General features: G+C 50.8%; 5 protein-coding genes across 5 annotated transcripts; 1 reads left to right on the plus strand and 4 right to left on the minus strand.

Moving 5' to 3' along the window:
* Positions 1-77: 77 nt before the first annotated feature.
* LOC117894777 (alpha-endosulfine) lies at positions 78-2,079 on the minus strand. Its single transcript, XM_034802003.1, has 3 exons — positions 1,725-2,079; positions 949-1,137; positions 78-880 (listed from the first exon to the last, which is right to left on the minus strand). The coding sequence occupies exons 2-3, from the start codon at positions 1,129-1,131 to the stop codon at positions 707-709; spliced, it is 357 nt and encodes a 118-aa protein (XP_034657894.1). The 5' UTR covers positions 1,132-1,137; positions 1,725-2,079; the 3' UTR covers positions 78-706.
* Positions 2,080-3,122: 1,043 nt separating this feature from the next.
* On the plus strand, positions 3,123-12,495 carry LOC117894744 (tuberin). Its single transcript, XM_034801946.1, has 15 exons — positions 3,123-3,281; positions 3,367-3,512; positions 3,575-3,826; positions 3,887-4,023; positions 4,090-4,264; positions 7,103-7,309; positions 7,374-7,518; positions 7,580-8,352; positions 8,407-9,016; positions 9,068-9,267; positions 9,328-9,584; positions 9,648-11,910; positions 11,963-12,133; positions 12,195-12,290; positions 12,353-12,495. Exons 1-15 carry the CDS (start codon positions 3,227-3,229, stop codon positions 12,470-12,472), a joined length of 5,607 nt encoding a protein of 1,868 aa, XP_034657837.1. The 5' UTR covers positions 3,123-3,226; the 3' UTR covers positions 12,473-12,495.
* LOC117894757 (peritrophin-48) lies at positions 4,385-5,767 on the minus strand. Its single transcript, XM_034801974.1, has 3 exons — positions 5,629-5,767; positions 5,410-5,594; positions 4,385-5,347 (listed from the first exon to the last, which is right to left on the minus strand). Exons 1-3 carry the CDS (start codon positions 5,664-5,666, stop codon positions 4,416-4,418), a joined length of 1,155 nt encoding a protein of 384 aa, XP_034657865.1. The 5' UTR covers positions 5,667-5,767; the 3' UTR covers positions 4,385-4,415.
* Positions 5,845-7,032, minus strand: LOC117894758 (ketohexokinase). The gene has a single exon (XM_034801975.1). The coding sequence runs from the start codon at positions 6,994-6,996 to the stop codon at positions 5,872-5,874; it is 1,125 nt and encodes a 374-aa protein (XP_034657866.1). The 5' UTR covers positions 6,997-7,032; the 3' UTR covers positions 5,845-5,871.
* Positions 12,496-12,763: 268 nt separating the features above from the next.
* Positions 12,764-13,926, minus strand: LOC117894766 (ketohexokinase). Its single transcript, XM_034801984.1, has one exon. It carries the CDS (start codon positions 13,704-13,706, stop codon positions 12,774-12,776), a length of 933 nt encoding a protein of 310 aa, XP_034657875.1. The 5' UTR covers positions 13,707-13,926; the 3' UTR covers positions 12,764-12,773.
* Positions 13,927-18,583: the final 4,657 nt, after the last annotated feature.

Here is an 18,583-nt window from a genome sequence, read left to right on the forward strand (position 1 = left end):
CTGTATGGCTTTCAGAGGTACATTTGTAACTTTTTCCCGTACTGAGACTACAAGTTTAATCTAATAACACTTAAATGTGGTAGTACGAACAGGATTTTTTATTTTAGTTCATTATAATGCCATATAATTGGCCTCATTTACAACAGATTCTATTTCGACAGTTTGGTTTTCGCATTAAAAATTGAATTCGGCAAGCTTGAACGAGACTTGTGCCTTCTGGGAGGTCTTACAATACGAGAAAAATGTAGCTTGCTGGCTCCAACTTATGTTTATTATGCTGGTAATACTTAAGGCTACATCCAATCTGGGCAAGTTAAGATAATGTTACGCAGATTGGGGTACATTATATGAATGTTCTGCAACAAGCTCCGTGCTGCCCAACTTCCTTGGCATGAGAAATGACTTGATCTTGAGATTTTGGGTAAACAAGTAGGTGTGTATGGATGTTTAACCAAAGGAATATGCAATAGTTTCACTTAAACATTAATAAGGTTCGGGGAGCAACTCTTTTTGTGGGGGATACAATTTAGACCAATTGAAACTTACGCGAAATCTCATAGTTGTGCCGAAAGTGCGCCGCAATTAGCAATAGAATTTAAGATAAGATATTGGGAGCATTTGAGGGGTGGGCTGCTGCTGGGTTAGTGTTTAGCGTTTGGGGGGGATGTGTTTGTTTGGGTGCTTGGTGGTGGCAGCTTACGAGAGCTTAGCTCGTCGCTGGGAACTTGTTGCAGGGCTGAATGATCGAGGTTTTGCGTGCCGGCACGGTCTCGGGCGTTGGTATGGCTTCGCCGGTGGACACCTTGTTGGCAAAGACCTGCTTGACGCTGCCACCCTTCTGCTTGGCCATCTGATAGTCGCCCGAATCGAAGAACTTTTGCTGCAGAAGGGACAGAGACAACGATTATGTGAGACGAACCATGGGGCATCGGCACATGGCACACTTACCCCCTTCTGCAGACGCTTCTGGAGGAACGCAGAGTGGCCTCCGGGCACACGCATGCCGCTCGAGTACTTTGACTTGAGCTTCTCCTCCTCAATCTTCTCCAGATCCCTGGGATTGGTCTGCTCAGGGGCCTCACCCTCCTGGGGCGTGGTGGCCGGGCTGTTGTTATCCTCCGTGGAGCTCATGGTAATCTGGTTTTGAAAACACAATGAATCGCGGATTAGCAAGTGATTGAAACTGAAAATTATTCCGACTAATGTTTTGCGATGAGAACTTGTCAAAAATGGCGGCGCTGTTTCCCCAAAACAATCAGAGAACGTTATAGTCGAGTGACTCGACATATGGATACCCGGTAACCTGATCACAGCAGGTACTGGCCAGTCCAACTGTAATTTCTGACACTATTTGTCACTTGGAAAAGGGCATCCATGGGTGTTGCGTTTCTCTGCTACACGATAACCTGTATCATACTGTACGAGTACCATGTGTGCCCTGGAGGCACCGGGTATAGAAATCAAGAGCAATACGCCTGGAACCTGAGGCGCGAAAAATGCCAAATAAAAATTGCATTTCATGACACATACACACACATGCACACAAGTAGATGGCAGGAAGGCAAAAGTTCGCTTACACACACGCAAACGCAGCCAAATAAGACTACTTTACTTTGGTGATATATGGACGACGCGACGACGTCGTCGGCGACTGCACGCAAATATAAGGGTAATAATCTGATGTTCAAATATTGCGTTAATCTATTACATATGTATGTACATACCTGCAAGTTTGGTTGTGTGTTGTGTGTGAATAGAGCTTATTCCTAGCTCTGTCAGACGCGCTTCGCAGATTTGACGACTAACTGTTGTTTTCCTCCTTTTGTTCTTCTTGTTCCTTTTGCGTATGTACTTTTCCGTGGGTCTGGTTTGCCAATTAGCGAGCGCGGAAAGCAACGAAAAAGTTACACTGACGAAGCTGTGCAATCGCGGGAGGAAAACGGGTGAAAACTTTAGAATGTGGCAGAGAAACTAGACGCTTAGATGCGCCGCTTAGTTAAGATGAATAGAATTTTTCAAGGTTCAAAAAACTAAAATTATTTTTTTGTTCACAGACGCGTCCAGTGTGACCGAAAATGAATCGATAAAATATACCGCACGACCCTCGAATAATATACCAAAAGATGGCCTTGCATTTTCAAAATATACTGTAAATATACCGTAAATCTTAAATAATTTTCCTCGATTTTGGTGTTCTATTTAATATTACTAGCAAGGTAGGAGTCTTTGCGCTAAAACTATAATTTTATCCGATTAATCAATAAATTCTCCACAATATTCACTAGTATTTATGACTTATTTTTGTTGAAATGTTTAAAATTTAGGTAAAAAAAAGTTCCGAAAAGTTCATTTTTTTCACAGATGCTTTCAGTGTGACCGTCTATTTATCAATAAAATATGCTGTACGACCCTCGACAAATATACCAAGATACACTTTTCATTTACAAAATATACCGGAAAAAACAATACATCCTTAATCCTTTTCCTCGATTTTGATACTCCGATTAGTATTACAAGCCAGTTAGCTCTTTTTGCGCTTAACTTATAATTTTATTCGATGCACAAATCAAATCTCCACATTTTGATTGGTCTGCATGACTTCCTTTTATTATATTGTTTCGAAAACTTGCAACTTTCTGAGATGTGTTTCACTAAAGCAAGCTTTGGACTCACCTTGTTGTGCTAACGCACCCCTGTAAAAACTATGTAGATTTACATTTTGAAGACGTGTAGTTGCCGGGTTCGCCGCTAGGTGCCTCCGTGACAATTTCATCCACTGTGTACATGGCGATAATGTAGATTTACATTTTGTAGGCATGTAGTTGCCGGGTTCGCCGCTAGGTGCCTCCGTGACAATTTCATCCACTGTGTACATGGCAACTAGCAGCACAAAATCAGCCTGGAAAACGGAACTTTAACATTAATTAATGGAAATAGGCCTTACTACTGAAGACTGAGAGTGCAAACTAGCTGGTAATATTAAATAGAATGGCAAAATCGCGGAATATGATTTTCAACGGGTCTATATGTACTGTTTATTTTGAAAAGGAGAAGGTATGCTTCGGTTTCTTTTCGAGGGTCGGGCGGTTATTTTATCGATAAGTCCGCGGTCACACTGCATGCAGCAGCAGCTGTTGGCTGTAAATTGTTATTAGAATCGAAAAGAACTAAAAATTGTGCACGCAGCTAGCTGTTTTACCGACCACCGCCCAGAGAACGATCCACCATGAGCTCCAACAACAAGTCAAAGTTCAAAAATTTTATCAAACACATACCGACAGGTAATGAACACTCCAATTGTTGGGTAGAGCACCACCGTCTTCGGGCCCTTCTTATTTATTTGTATTAATGCTGCGTTTTGCACAGGAAATGCAGGGGAGACCAGACTGCGGCCATACGAGAGAGAGCTGCGGCCATACGAGCGGGAGCTGCGCCCGGAACAGCCCGTCGCACAGCGGTGCAAGATTCTCAAGGAGCTGGGCGACACGCTGAACAACTTCAACTTGGATGAGGTATGTAGCAGGCAGACGACAGGGATCGAAATCAGTACTAAAGCTATCTTCCGTCCCCACAGACTTCCATTACCAACCTGTGGAATCTCACAAACGATCTCATAGTGCCGAACAAGCCGGCGGAAACGCGACAGATTGCCCTGAGCTTCTACAAGCGACTCATTCACACACAGTACAAGAACCTCACTCTCATGCGGGAGAAGTTCTTTCTGGTCATCCAGAACCACGAGGCGCGGGAGGACCTGCGGCACCTACTCGAGCTGCTGGACACACTTACGGAAAACGGAAAGAATATCACAAACTTTGAAGAAAAGGTAACCATGAACCATGTGCTTGGAGAACTCTTAACTTAATTTCCTTTCGTCAATTGGCAGATTGGCAAATTCATGCTGCTGTGGATCCCAGCAATAACAGAGGCCAATCTCCTGTGCCCGTACCTGGACATGCTGGTCAATCTGATCAAGTTTAATGCAGCCCATCTGGACAAAGACATTCTCGTTGGAATCGTACAGTGGGTGATCTTGTCGAACATATTCTCAGCGTATGCCAAGTGCTTAAGTTTCTCCCCTCTGCCCAGGAATGCCTGCGAATTGAGCTGCACCGTCACCGACGTCGACATCGGCCTGCAGTGCCTCACCATTCTAGAGATGGTCATTGGCTACACCATATTCCCCAGCGAGCCGCTTCCACAGTGCATCATCACGCTGTGTCGGGTTGTCGACTGTTTGAGCTACTGCCCGTCCTCCCACAAGGTGAGATTTACATAGATTTAGAGGTCAAAGAAGTTGTTCTGTCCGATTGGTGATCCTGTTTGGCATGCAGCAAGGCATCTCTCTCTCTCTTTCTCTCTGAGACGATGGTGATGTGGATCTTCTAATATTTTTATTAAGTACTTTAAATGTCTCAAAACGAAACAAACTTTGACGAGAATTTATCGTAGCTCGCGGCGACTTCCCGTTCTGGTGGTGGCGGTGGTTTCTTCGCTATCGCCGCCGTCTCTGTCACCTCGAGAGTCTTCGCCTCGCTCTCAGGTCGCTGACACTCGCTGGCGAGGTCCAGGGCGCAGTAATGGTGCACCGCATCAAAGTACTGGCCCCTGGGACACCTCATCTCGAGGACACGCTTGTCCGCACAGACAAAGTAGCGGCCGCAGTCCCTGCTGTGGGGCGCCAGCCGGCTGCCAGTGCTGATGCACTCGTCCAGGGCGAGCGCGTGGTCCGTAAGGAACGGCGGAAATGTGGGCCTCTCGAAACAGATGCCAGTCGTGTCCGGCAGACAGCTGCCCACGCTGCTCTCAAAGTATTGGCCCGCAGGGCACTGAACGAGCACCGCCTCGCCGCTCTCGCAGCGGTAGTAGGTCTCGCAGTCGCTCGGATTGGCCACCGTGGCGTGGTCCGGCAGCAGACAGCTGCACTGGTGAGCGGCCGTCACGGCCACTGGCAGGCAGGCGCGTCGTCCGGTGTCAAAGTAGCTGCCAGTGACGCATCGCGCCACTGAGTAGGCGCCGGCTGGCGTGCAGCGGCGGTAGCGGGTGCAGTCGCTCGGTATGCGCTCCGCACTGGTGGAAGCGTTGCAGGAGCTGGTCACCTCGCTGCAGGCACCGGGCACACAGATACCCTGCTCGGCGCTAAAGCGATAGTCGAGCGGACAGCTGAACTCCTGGTAGGCATCCTCCGCATCGCCGGTGCAGACATAGAACCTGCCGCAGTGTCGCTCATCGGGCAGCAGTCTCCAGGCGGTCGAAAGCCGGCACAAAGCGGCGATTCTCGGGTCATGCGAAGCACTGCCACTCGCCACACTCACCGCCAGTAGCAGTAGAATCAGCATTGAACGATCTGCAAGCAAACAAGCTCTGGTTTAGTATCCGAATGTCTCCTGTTCCCTCCTCCACACTCACTCTCCATTTGAATTAGTCTCTTGTTGCGCTTCGAATAGCGAATGCGGCACTGGTTTGACTCCGGGCACCCTTTTATGTCCCCCACAAGACGAATCACATCATCGCTTTTGTGGCAATCGCTTCCGAGATTGCATTGACATTCGATTATTAATGCTAATGAAAATTCCCTCCAGTCAATATCTAATTTGGCATTTGCAATGGAACCCCCCATCCATCCATCCACAGACACAGCACCGTCTTATCAGAGAATTACACATTCTGCGGGACTTCTTATCGACAGCCGCAACATGCTGCCAGATGGATGATTAACTAAACAACGATCAATGAATCTGTACACTTTGATTCCTCAGCGCTTGGGTGTTTTTCCAGCCTCACTCAAGGCCAAAAGTCTTGCTTAGAGCAGCGCTTGATGCTTGATAACCCAGTTTGGTCATGAACTCAGTCGCTCAGTTACTCCATCGCTTAGGCGTAGTAGCATCCAATGAGATCCTTGGGCAGGCAGCGCAGACCATCGAATCCGTTCTGTTGCACCTTGAAGACGGCCGCCCGAGTGCCATATTCCAGGGCGTCGCGCAGCCGCAGCTTTGCCTCCAGCAGGGCATAGATTACCGCCGCCGCGAACGTCTCATTCTCACCGATCGCGTCCACAATCTTTTGCGGCGTGTGCGGTCCCACCTTGAAGAAGGTGTCGTCGGGCAGCAGGCAGCTGGCGCCCTCCGCATAGTTGTTGTAGATAATTGTGGGGCCGTTCTGTGACACCCCCGGGCAGAGGTTTGTGTCCACGGGCGGGATGCCCTGCGTGGGATGGGGCGTCTTCCGTGGCTGATCTTTCTCCCATTCAGCACACACTTGACGCAGTCCGTCGCGTACAGCCCATACCGTCTCGTGGCCGTTCATGTACGAGTAAGTCTGCTTGAGCTGCTTGCGGACAAACACATAATCCACCAGATCGGCCACCATCAGGCTGGGCTTTTTCAGGCTGCCCAGATCCGCGGAAAGGATGATTCTCGCCTCCGGGCAGCGCTCGTTGAAGGCGCGCACGGCGCGTATCATGCGCACCGTTTCCATGGGATTGCGGCACTCGAAGTGCACCCACGAGTACCGCTGGTAGTCGATGGCCCCGAGGAACTGCTGGAAGGTGAGCTCCTGCCTTCGATTCGAGTACTCCAGGATGGTGTGCGTCTCGCTGCCGCGTATGGTGATGATGCTGCGATGCGGCGGCTGCTGGGCTGACATTGGGCAGTGCGAAATGTCGATGCCCATCGAGTGGAAGCTGGTCAACAGCTCCTCGAAGGCACTGGCTCTGCTCAGTCGCCCAAGGAACTCGCAAGGCGTGCCCAGGCGACGCAGAACGCTGCACATATCGGAGGCGCTGCCGCCCCGCCGCCAGCATCCCTCGCTGGTGCGCTGATCCACGCCGGCCGTGGGATGAACCTCGCAAACCGTGACCAGATCCAAGGTGCAGCTACCCACCACGAGCACCTGGCGTGGCGGCGGTGGCGGTGGCTGTGGCGGGGGCGATGGCTGCCGTGGCAAGTAGCGCACCTTCTTGACCGTAGTGAACTCCCGAACGATTTGTTTTTTCATCCTGAATTTGGAGTAGAATCTCTGCCAAAAATAACTATAGAAATGATTGAAAACACTATGACAAAATTTCGGGAGAACTCTCACCACTCTCACTTATTCCTTGCAGATAATGAAGAATCTGCTGGGCACCCAGCTGGGCTATCATTCCATGAAGATAATGTTCAGCATCCTCAACGATCGATCCCTCTACGACGATGCGCAGCTGCTGCGCGGAGCTGTCTTCCACCTGACAATGAACATCTTTTGCTCGAACATCATTTTCCAGGTCTCATCGATGGCGTATGCGACGAATGTGCTCACTGGTTTCCTGCGTGTAAGTGCCACTATTTGTACTGTCCATGATTAAATGTGTTACTGTTTTGTGTGACTATTTGTAGGCACTGGATAGTCGACAGGTGATCGTCACATTCGAGGTGATACTCAGCGTGCGCAAGGTGATCAACAAGACGGGCCTCTCGGAGATCATTTGGGACAGAATCTGTGACATTATGTCGGCGATTGTGAGCAACATTGAGTTCTACGGTAGGCACACGCTTAATGGGTACTTTTATGTCTGATATTAATGGTTGTTCCATCCACACAGAGGTCTCGGGCATGAACAAGGAGCGCCTGCAGCCTCTGCAGATCAATTTCCACGAGAACATCGACTGCATCGAGAAGCTGCTGAAGCAGGATCGATCTCAGATACTGGGCAACGTCGATCGCATCTACGACCTCATCGAGCGTGTGGCAGAGAGGCGGCCAGAAGCCTCTGTCCTAGCCCTGATCGAGTATCGATCGCGTCAGGTCAATGCCACACGGCCGGAGTGGCTGCAGGTGCTGACGCATTTCATCCGTCGCTACTACCGCATGGCCAATGTGAATGTACGCATCAAGACGATCGAGTCGCTGGTGCGCATCATGGACCAGAACCGCGCCTGCTACGAGGAGGAGATACTCAATCGTGTGGTCCTCACCCATCTGGCGCAGATCCATCAGGAGCCCAGTGTGCAGGTGCGCGTGGCCGTGGCGCGGGCTCTGTCCAACTTTGCCCTGCACTGCGACACCAAGCGGTGTGTGGATCTGCTGGACACGCTTGAGGCGCTCATTAATCGTCCCTTCGAGCACATGCGACACCTGGCCGCTGCCGACTCTGGGACGCCTCTGCTGGAGGGGTCGGTGGCCATAATCAAGAATGAGTCGGAGGTGGCGGACATCATTGCTGCCGTCGATGGGTTGGTCAAGGTGTTTGCCGCTAAGCTGCACCGCCTGCCGGCTGCACATGCCATGAAAATATTCAACATTCTGCTGGAGCACCTCGAGCTGCACTACGATTGGCCCAAGATCTTCGAGCAGACCAGCATTGTGCGTCTGAAAGTGAGTAAAGCAACACCTGGTCTGGCTTTCTATCTAATTCAGCTTATCCCCTAGATATTCACCTGGATACTCAAGGCTCGGGCTAATGCCTCCTACCACATCGGCTATCCGGAAACGGGCGGAAAGGAGGCTGTGAAGTTCAGCCACTATTTGGGCATTGACTCGCCGCTGCTGCCGCAGGCGCATGCCACTGCGATATCCATACGACGCGTCTGCAAGCTGATTGTGCGGTGCCTGGAGCAGGACACGGACTTTCAGGTGTTCGAGCTGGTCATCAAGGAGCTGCCCAAGATGCTGCAGAACAAGGCGCTCATCCAAGGCAACGACATCGACGAGCTGGCCAACACGCTGTTCAAAATCAATTCGGTCAGCAACAACAAATTCAGGCGCTCCACCGATGAGTTTCACGCTCTCGTGCTGCCGGCCATTGCCTCGCTGGTGATCTACCACGAGTGCCTGCAGCCGCCGCATCACTACAGCATCATCACGGCCCTCAATGCGCGCGTGCTGACTGGCATTGCCAGCGTGTGCATCAACACGATGACCATCCTGATACTGGAGATGCCCGAGTCGCTGATGCGCAAGCTGCCGGAGGTGCTGCTGCAGATGAGCAAGATGTCCGACACGAACACGCTGGCCATTCCCGTGCTGGAGTTTCTGTCGCGTAAGTAAATGGCATATCCCACGGACTTTTACCCTCTATTCTTTTGGGCAGTGCTGATCCACCTGTCGAAGCATCTCTTCACCAACTTCACGTCCATGCACAACATGTACGTGTTTGCCATTTCACTGCCGTACACGAAGCCGCATCGCTACGACCACTACACAGTGTCGCTGGCCCACCACGTCATTGCCGGCTGGTTCCTCAAGTGCAAGCTGGAGCTGCGCAAGAACTGCGTGAACTACATCAAGAGCGTAAGTGGGGGACCCAGACTCCTTGATCTACTCTTTCTGATTCACTCCCCATCCCCGCAGTCGATGCAGTCGAATGCCAAGATGCTGTCCAACGACATTGTCAACCTGAACTCCCTGAACGAGGACTCGTCCAGTCGCAAGCGCAGCACCAGCCTCACGGAGCGGGGCAGTCGGAAGAATGCCACCACCCGAAATGATCCCGAAATGCGGCCAAAGATGAACAATGGCCTGCGGAACTTTCACACGGAGCTGGCGGAGACCTGCTTCGATTTCCTCGCCCGTCACACCTTCTCGCCGTGTCCGTCGCCACCCAAGCGGTACGCAGAGAAGATGCCTCTCAAGGCTCCCTTTTAAGCCCCTTTTTATTGGTTCTCTTGCAGTTTGCCAGCAGCCGAGTTTCTGCTGAAGGATGGCGTCTCGCAGACCTGGCTGGTGGGCAACAATCTGGTGACAATCACCACCTCCGGCTGCCCCTCCGCACCCACGCGCAGCGGCCTCTGCGAGCGGTGCGCACAGCTGGGCAAAGCGCCCAGCATCAGCCTCAACTCGAAGAGCCTCAGCGACGCAACGGCACCGCTCTCGCCTGAGCGAGAGCGACGATACACGAAGGTGAGCCTGCAGCATAGCAGCGGCAACGAGTCGGCCGGCAGCACCGAGCTCACCTCCTCCTCCTCGTCCAACTCGGCGGCCACAGGCCATCCGCACAGACAGATCTCCAACAGCTCGACAGCCTCGCTGGATGCGCTGTCGCGTCGGGGCTCCAATCCCGAGGCCCTGGGCGGAGGACTTGGCGACGGACCACACACGGGAAGCAACACCTCGCTGCTGGGCAACTCCTTGTCGCAGTCCTCGGCCAGCATGAGCCCCGCGGGATCTGTCGTCCAGCAGCCGGTCTGTGTGCGGGCGTGCACCGGCTGGGCGGAGATCTTCATCCGGCGTCCGACTGGCAACATCTCGTGGATTACTCGCATCCAGAACCCCATCACCAACGACTGCTTCGGACAGGATCTGCCCTTCAACAATGTCGTGTCGCTCTTCCTGCCCACGGCCTACGGGGGAGTGTTTGGGCCGGACAGCACTCTGCACGACAGCACAGTGCCGGGGCAGCCGCAACCAGAAGCAGATGGGGAACAGGAAGCTCCAGAAGAACAGGCCGTGGAGCCACAACCAAGTGCGGCTGTAGCTCCACCCAAAGCCCGAGCGCTGCAGCGCCAGGAGGAGATTCATTCGGTTGGCGGTGTTGGCAGTGGCAACGGCAACGGCAATGGGAATGGCAATGGCAATGGCAATGGTGGTGGTCCCTCGGGCACTGCAGCGATTCCCATACCACGTGTAACCGCACCTGGCAAACGCGGCAAGGAGGCAGCTCTCTGCGGGAGTGTGAGCGACGGCGAGGCAGACGACGACTCGCTGGCGTTTGAGGATGCGCAGAACCGGGCCCGCAATCCCGTGCGTCGCGTCAACTCCAGCCCAGAGATGAGCTCCAGCTGGCGGCTGGCGTTCCTGACTGCCAAACCGGCGCCGTTGTCCCAGGAGCCAGTCAAGGTGGCGGATGAGCCGCAGAGCCAGCTCACGCTGAAGAAGAAGAGTGTCCAGTACAGCACGAAGGATATGCGTGTCAGCTGCGAGGCCATTCCGGAGGAGATAGCTGGCTCCACGCCTCCGCAGGTTGTCCAAGATCTGCAGCCGGAGAGCGGCACCTTGCCACCCAAGCAGCATTCGGCGGACGACGTCAGCAGTCAGCATGGTGCCGCTGCCCTGCCCACGGCTCCGGCTTTGCAGGTTTCGGCAGCCAAACCTCCGTTGTCGCCAGCGCCTGGTCCGACTGCGACTGCCGCAGTGCCTGCCGTGAAACAGTCACCGCTGCTGGCAGCGAACAAGATCACAAGCTTCGGCGGCGCTTCTGGTGCTCCGCAGCAGCAAATGCAGGGCGTGGCCAAGTCCAGCAGCAGCGGCAGCAATGGCACGAATGTGGGCGGCAGCTCGGAGTATGGCAACAATGGCAACGGCAACGGCGACATGATGAGGGGACGCTCAAAGACCATCTCGACGGTGCGGGAGGTGATCAATGGCAAGGCACGTCCCCCGCCGGCCAGCAGCTTCCGCAACTTTGGTCCCGCCAAGCCGCCGATTAATGCCAAGCTGTGCATGAACCCGAGTTTTGTGTTCCTGCAGCTGTACAGCACGGGATCGCTGGGGGTCACGGAAATGCCGCTGAAGCTGGGGCCCGAGCATTCGAATGCCGTGACGCTGTTCGACCTCGTGCCGCCCTTCGAGACGCACAAGATCGGTGTGCTGTACGTGGGCCAGGGGCAGTGCAATAACGAGGTCGAAATCCTGCGCAATTCGCACGGCAGCACGCGCTACATAGAGTTCCTGCGCAACATCGGCACGCTGGTCAGCCTGAAGGAGGCCGAGCAGAACAATCTCTTCATTGGGCTCGACAGGAACGGGGCCGATGGGAAGTTTGCGTACATCTGGAAGGATGACATTCTGCAGGTGACCTTTCACGTGGCCACGCTGATGCCCACCAAGCTGAAGGACGATCCCAACTGCAACGAGAAGAAGGGCCACATTGGCAACGATTTCGTCAAGATCATTTACAACGAAAGCGGCGAGGAATATAACCTGAACACCATATCCGTAAGTGCCACCAGCCAGCCCGAAAGTGGTTCACTAACTGTCTCCTTTCCAGGGCCAATTCAACTACGCTTGTGTGATTGTCGAGCCGCTGGAGCTGAACTCGAATCGGGTGTACGTGAAGGCTCGCTCCGAGATATCAAAGTTCGTCTGCCATCCACAGCCGAGGATTGTGTCCGATCGCAGCGCTCCGCTGCTCGCCCGTCAAATGGCGCTGCATGCAAATGTGAGTAGAGGCACTTAATGAACGAATTTAGCAGCTAACTGACTGTTGCGGTGTCTTTCAGCTTGCCTCGCTTGTCTATCAGAGTGTGCAGAAACAGAATCCGTATGCCTCCAACTGGCTGGAACGACTGCGCACGATAAAGCGCCTGCGGGCTAAGGTAAGTCCCTGGGCATCACTAAGGAAAATGAATGCTAAAAGCGCTTTTTATCCTCTCCACAGCTCACCGAAGCAAACAACAGTCAGCAGCAGAGCGGGGCTTCGAGCGGCATTGGCATACACTCCTCGGCCATCGGCTCGGACATGGACGACCAGCGAGCAGACTTTATGAAGTTCACATAGACAGCCACTGGGCATTCGCTTGCGGAGCAGTAACAATCATCCTGCCATGCTCCCCACTAAGATTGCTGGATACGGTCAGTGCAGGGCGGCTGAGTTGCAGCAGGCCGCCGCATCGGTCGCTGCTAAAAACATATAATCGTAATACATACATACATGCATACATATATTCGTAATGACTTTGACAAGTTTATAAAATTTGTGAAAATATATAAGCGCTGACTTCCTCAAGGAAGCAGCAGGAAACTTTCAACGAAAATGGGGAAGGATTTCTGGTCTCTGAGGGTTTTCCCCCCATTAGTTTCTAGGTCAAGCTCAGCTCTCCTATGTGATCGTAGCCGAATTCGGTGATTTTGTGGCTGGCCACACGATTGGCAAAGTCCACAGCCTCAGCTAGATCCCGCTTGTGCTTGTGGGCGGCGTATATGAAGCCAGCCATGAAGCTATCGCCTGCGCCCAGTGTGTCCACCACCTGTTGGGGCTTGTACGGCGGCAGCTCGTAGTAGTTGCCACTGGCGTCCAGGCAGACAGCGCCTGCACTGCCCCAGGGACAGATGATCACTGGCGGTGTTCGTGTGCCCTGCAGAGACAGGTCTGCGGCAAGAGATTCGCAGGTTTCCCTTGGGCTCTTCCAGCCCCGCTGGCTGGCCAGTTCCTTGGAGAACACCACAAAGTCGCAGGGATAGCACAGCTGCAGGTTTTGTTCGTACAAAGTCTCAAAGTCTAGGGATATGATGATGCGTTCGCCGCTGACTCGATTGTGCTCCACAATGCTCGCCATCATCCTGGAGGTCTCTGCGACATTTCGAGCCTCAAAGTGGACCCAGCCGTAGCGCAAGAGATCGATCTTCTTGAAGTCTTCCCAAGTGACTTGCGGATAGTTCTTGTTGCAGTGGATGATGGTGCGCGTGCCGGTATCTTGGGCAAGTATCACCGATGAGAACGGTGGATCTTTGTCCGTGTGCGGGCAGTGGCTCGTGCCGATATTCCGCCGTTGCAGATCCTCTAGCAGCACTCGAAACGCATCCGATGTGCTCAGCATGCCGAAGAAGTCCACCTTTGACCCCAGCACACCCAAGACAGTGCACACATTCGAGGCATTGCCGCCACGCTGCCAGAACCCGTCCAGGCAGCGTCGATCAGTGTCCTCCTTGGGGTAGCTGCCAGTGATTGTCACAAAATCGATGACGGTGCAGCCCACGCACAGCACGGACTTATCAAGAGTCTCCTCACTCATGGCAACACACAAACTTTGCTGGTCACTGGCCACTCGCGCGATTATCGGGTGTGTTCTGCTGTATTTACAGTCTTCTGGAGCTTTATTTTCCACTCAATCTAATCAGAATATACGTTTGTTCGTCTTTGAAGGCATACATTGCAATATTTGCTACTTTTATTTACTGCCGATCGTGTTTTACAGCTGTTTTGATACCCTAGCAGCGGGTATTACGGTTGTGATGAGACATCATGTATACAGAATTAATCCAACGCTGTTAGTGCTGATCCGACGAAAGAGTAACTAAAGCTTCGGCCATTAAAGCTCATGCTCCCTCTCTCTCTATTGCTCATCAAGCGGAGAGAGCAACTACGCAGCAGTCTCAGCCGCTGATCGCGCCTCCAATTGTTCTCTCAGCTATTTATTTCTCACTCTCAATTATTAATGTACGTGTGCACTTGTACTACTACCACTATGTCAGTAGATTACTGTAAGAGTATTCAATATTTCCACCCTTCGATTATGTTAACTGCACTCAAATTGGTCGCGTCGCTCCAATTGCATATCATTAACGGGGCAACCATAACATTAAGCCAGACCGCTATTATTGAATTAACATAAGTATGTAATGCCAATTGATTCATGCTGCATATGAATGTAAATTGATTAAGTTGATTGGTTTCATTCCATTTGCTAAATGCCTGAAGCGGAAGTCTAGTCAAGAAATGTACATGCATACATTTTTACATTTTCAGATACATATTCGCATGTGATTGCAAGAAAGGTTCACAGGATGACCCCCAAAAAAAGTGATTGTATGTCGAACTTCTTTTGACTGACATTTGGGAATTATGATAATTTGCATAACATGATTTCGTTACGCCTCCCACCCCTCCGCACCGTGTCTGCATCATGATGGAGCAGAAATCAACCAATGCCACACCGCAAATACCATGACTAGACAGACACACATGGGGCTGGCTGGCGCTGCCGCTGCCACGACAATAAGCTCAGCAAAACTTTGCTTTAATGAACAAGCCGCGAACAAAGTTGAACCATTTTCCCCGCTTGCCTGCGCTTCAGGTGTGTACAAATTCATTAAATGGATTACTGCAGTAATTACATATGCACGAGGAGTACCTATGTATGTATGTACAATGTGCAGATTAACATTAATTAATACAAAATGCCTCTGCTTGCAGTTCCCTTTGGTTGGGGGAGTGGGTAGCAAAACAGCAGTCATCGCCCATGCCATACCAATCTTCATCCTTTCATTCCGCTTTGCATTGTTAAAGCTGTTCCAGCCAACCCTTTCCCTATTGTGAACACACAAGCATAATTTGCACATGGTTCCACAAGATGAGGAATTGCACAAATCCTTTTGCCCACGAAATGTCGCTACTCAAATAAAGTTCTTTAATTAAAGTGTCTGGAGTGGGAGAGGCGAGACGACCCAACGGACGGGCTTCAAGCCGCGCCAGCAAAGTTTTAAAGCGGGTTAGACGGAGACGGTGACGGTGACGGTTCTCCCCCTTGACTTGGCTGAGTGTGCGCTTCTTCCATAAATCGATAGCTCGACATTTGCTTGCCTCCGTGGCCGCATGGCCGCGTCGGTCTGTCGCGGCGACACTTCGTTGAGGTACCATTTTGCGGCGTGGAATTATGGCAGGAAATTGCCTTAAAGTGTCAATCACTGGTAAATGCTCTTAATAGGCATTTATTTTTGCCATTTTAATTACCCCGTCCCTTAATGCCACAAGCACTGGGCTTCGACTTCCAACCCCCACTGCCAGCGGACTGGGAGCAGCGACTGAACTGATGATGGCATAATTACTTTCTCGCGAGAAGAACTCATTTCCGACTGAATTATTTATGTACACAAGTATGGGTCGGTCCTTGAATATTAGCCCAAAAGGTGTTTACAGCCGATTCTATGATTTCCCAAGTTAAAGACAAACTTTACCAGCACAAAGCAAAAAGATTTCGTTGCCACACTGCTGACACCTTCAGAACTTCCATTGTGTGAGGGAAATCTATGGCACAGTGAGCCAAGCAGCAACAGAATCATAATCAACATTTACTCAAGGCAAGGATGATGAAGATTGTCTTGTATTTCTTGGTTAGCTTTCTGATTATTTCTGCCTCAGGCAAGACGTGCCAGATAGTGTTCACTGTGCAGCGGATGGGGATTATCGCGTGCGTGCCCGACTTGGTTAACGAATTCAACATTTTGTATCGAACGGCACACACTCCCAAAGCCCTGAAGGCCCCAGGCAGCAGTTAACACAAACTGGCCAATGGTAATAGCACGCTGGAGAACGCCCCAACCCAGCCAGCAGAAACACCAGGTAAGGGTCAGTTTGTTAGCCCTGGCCACCCCAGGAGCTGGCAATAAAAGTGCTGCTGCTAAATGCATAAATACGTGAAACTGGAAATCGAAATTCAATGCTTTCTTTTTTTGTTAGCTACTAACTGCACTTTTAAGGCATTGAACTCAATGGGAATGGCTGTGGAAATCATTGGGAAATCATCAAATCGAACTGAATGCCATTTGAGCATATTTTACAGTTTAAAACTTAACTTTCCTGTCTTTGTATATTAAAAATAAGTCTTATATTTGATACCTGATATTTTTGTTTAATACATTTTCATGTCCACATTGCATATTTGTAGTGTCTGGCACAAGTACTGCTCGTATATCATCGAGAGTAAATGTTTTATGATAATCAAAAGATGATGAACAATACTCGTGCATATGTGAGTACTTGGCAGCGTATTGTGCATACAATCGTGGTGTGCAATCAGGTTAATGTATTCAAAACGAGCGTCGCGTCGCATGCACACACACTGCCCATAAATAATATTCCTCGCACCGTTAGTCAATTCCCCAGCCCAGCCCAGCCCCTACAAGTGGCCGCCACTGACAGATGTACAAATACGAGTGCACAACAGGACTGGAATGTTTGTGTCCCTATGAAAATGGAGCTTGGAGTGGGAAGTGGTGCTCTGCATATGAGAAATCTGTTCAACTGAATCGTGACCCAGAGAGTACTTAAGGACGAGGCAGATAACTCAATTGAAAGTAACTGATTCAACTCCGCCTCTCCACTGTTCGGCTCGGTATTCTTCTGCCATGGAAAGTAATTGTCAAAGCAAGCGTATCAGTATTTTCTTGTGTTAAATTAAAGCTCAGATTTCAGTCAACTTTGGCGCTGGATTATCCAGCGGAAGCTGGAGGAATCTTTGCTTTGCTACAAATTGATTCTCCACTGGGAATAACTGATTTTATAGACACTTCTGGCTGTACACTTGAGCCTCTGCTCTGCCTTTCTGAGGCCTGAATTAATGGTCCCCTTCTGCAAAACGGAAATTAATTCCAATTTCTATCATCGATTGATAAATGGTGTCGCTGCTTGGAAACTCTTCTTAAAGACAATGAATTACACACTACACGCAGATATAATTCATCATTTTCTACGCCGATACCCAAACGGAGTTCGTAGAGCTTTAAACTCTTGGAATCATCCAATATGGGAGAGATTTATTCGCTGCGATGGCGACTCCTCCCTCGTTGGTGCGCGCAATGTGTCAGTACCAGTATTGGGGGGCCATATAGTAAATTCCTCCTGGCATAAATTAGGGAAATAAATTATATTTATCAATGAAACTCATAAATAATATTTCCTGCCGCCACTGACAGCACACCTTGCTGACGTCGCTCCTTTGGCACTGCCATTGCCATGGCCCCCCCCCATGGGGTGTGAGTGGATGTGTGGCGTTGTCTGCCTACTCGTATAGCTCACAAAGCATCAATCAAAAGTATTAAATACAATTATAATTGTCTGTCACCGTATCGAGATGAAAAGCTTGCCGCCACCAAGGATTTTCCGCTTGCTGCGACAACACATCGTCAGGGCATGGATGCTCCTGGATGCCTTTGGCTTCGCATTTACTTTATTTACTTTAATACCTGGATTCCATTCCATCACAGTTGAAATGTCGACTGTCATAGGTGTGTATTCAATGGAGCAATGGGTTTATGTTGCTGTCTCATTAAATTCTGATAGAAAAATCCAATGTGTTGGCGAAGTGGAAAGAGTTTGCTGGTCGAGGCAGTTGCATTCACTTTTACTTAATTTTGGGTGTGTTTTTGAGAGCCAAACCGAGAATTGGTGCACACTTAGAAGCAGAGACGACCGCAAGGCTTGGGAAAATAAAATGTTTAATTTCCGGATGCACAGTCCGTTGAGTTTCCTGTTGAGGCGCCCAAATGTATGCAACGAGGAGCATACCATGCAGATGCTTCAAGCTTCCGGCACTTGACTGCATGCGAAAGGTCTGCCTCAGCCTCAGCCTCAACCACTGCCCCATTCTGCATCATCTCTGTGTGCGTGGGCCATCTGTCCGTTGCATGAAAAGTGGGGCAGCGAGTGCAGCTGAAAGTGAAGCGCAATTTCCGGCGTCTCCGCCAGAAGCAGCCTCCATCCTCATTCTGTCTAATTTCTTTTTCGCTCGTAACTGGAGAACAACAACAACAGTCGGGGAAATGAAAACATATTGCTGTCCGTTCGCAGGGCATCCATTGTCGCAGCTTCATCGGTAATTGGGCACGGACAATCGAGCGAACAATCGAACTGAACTGCGGGCAAACAATTCTCGTAAACACTCAATGCATTGGCTCGAGTTTAATGACACTTTGCATCGGTGACGATGACTCCTCCGCTCTCGACTCGACTCGAACAGCAATTGGAAATTAAACAAAGCCAGCGACCGATCCGAATGTCCACCCACTGTCCACCCTATTCCACATGGGAGCATTGGGAGCATGGAGGATGCGACTCTGACCCGCATGTTGGTGCGAGTGCCGGCCACAAGGTGTCTACATAATAATTTATAAT

Source organism: Drosophila subobscura, chromosome J, assembly GCF_008121235.1.
Source record: "Drosophila subobscura isolate 14011-0131.10 chromosome J, UCBerk_Dsub_1.0, whole genome shotgun sequence".
In the NCBI taxonomy this organism is placed as follows: Eukaryota; Metazoa; Arthropoda; class Insecta; order Diptera; family Drosophilidae; genus Drosophila; species Drosophila subobscura.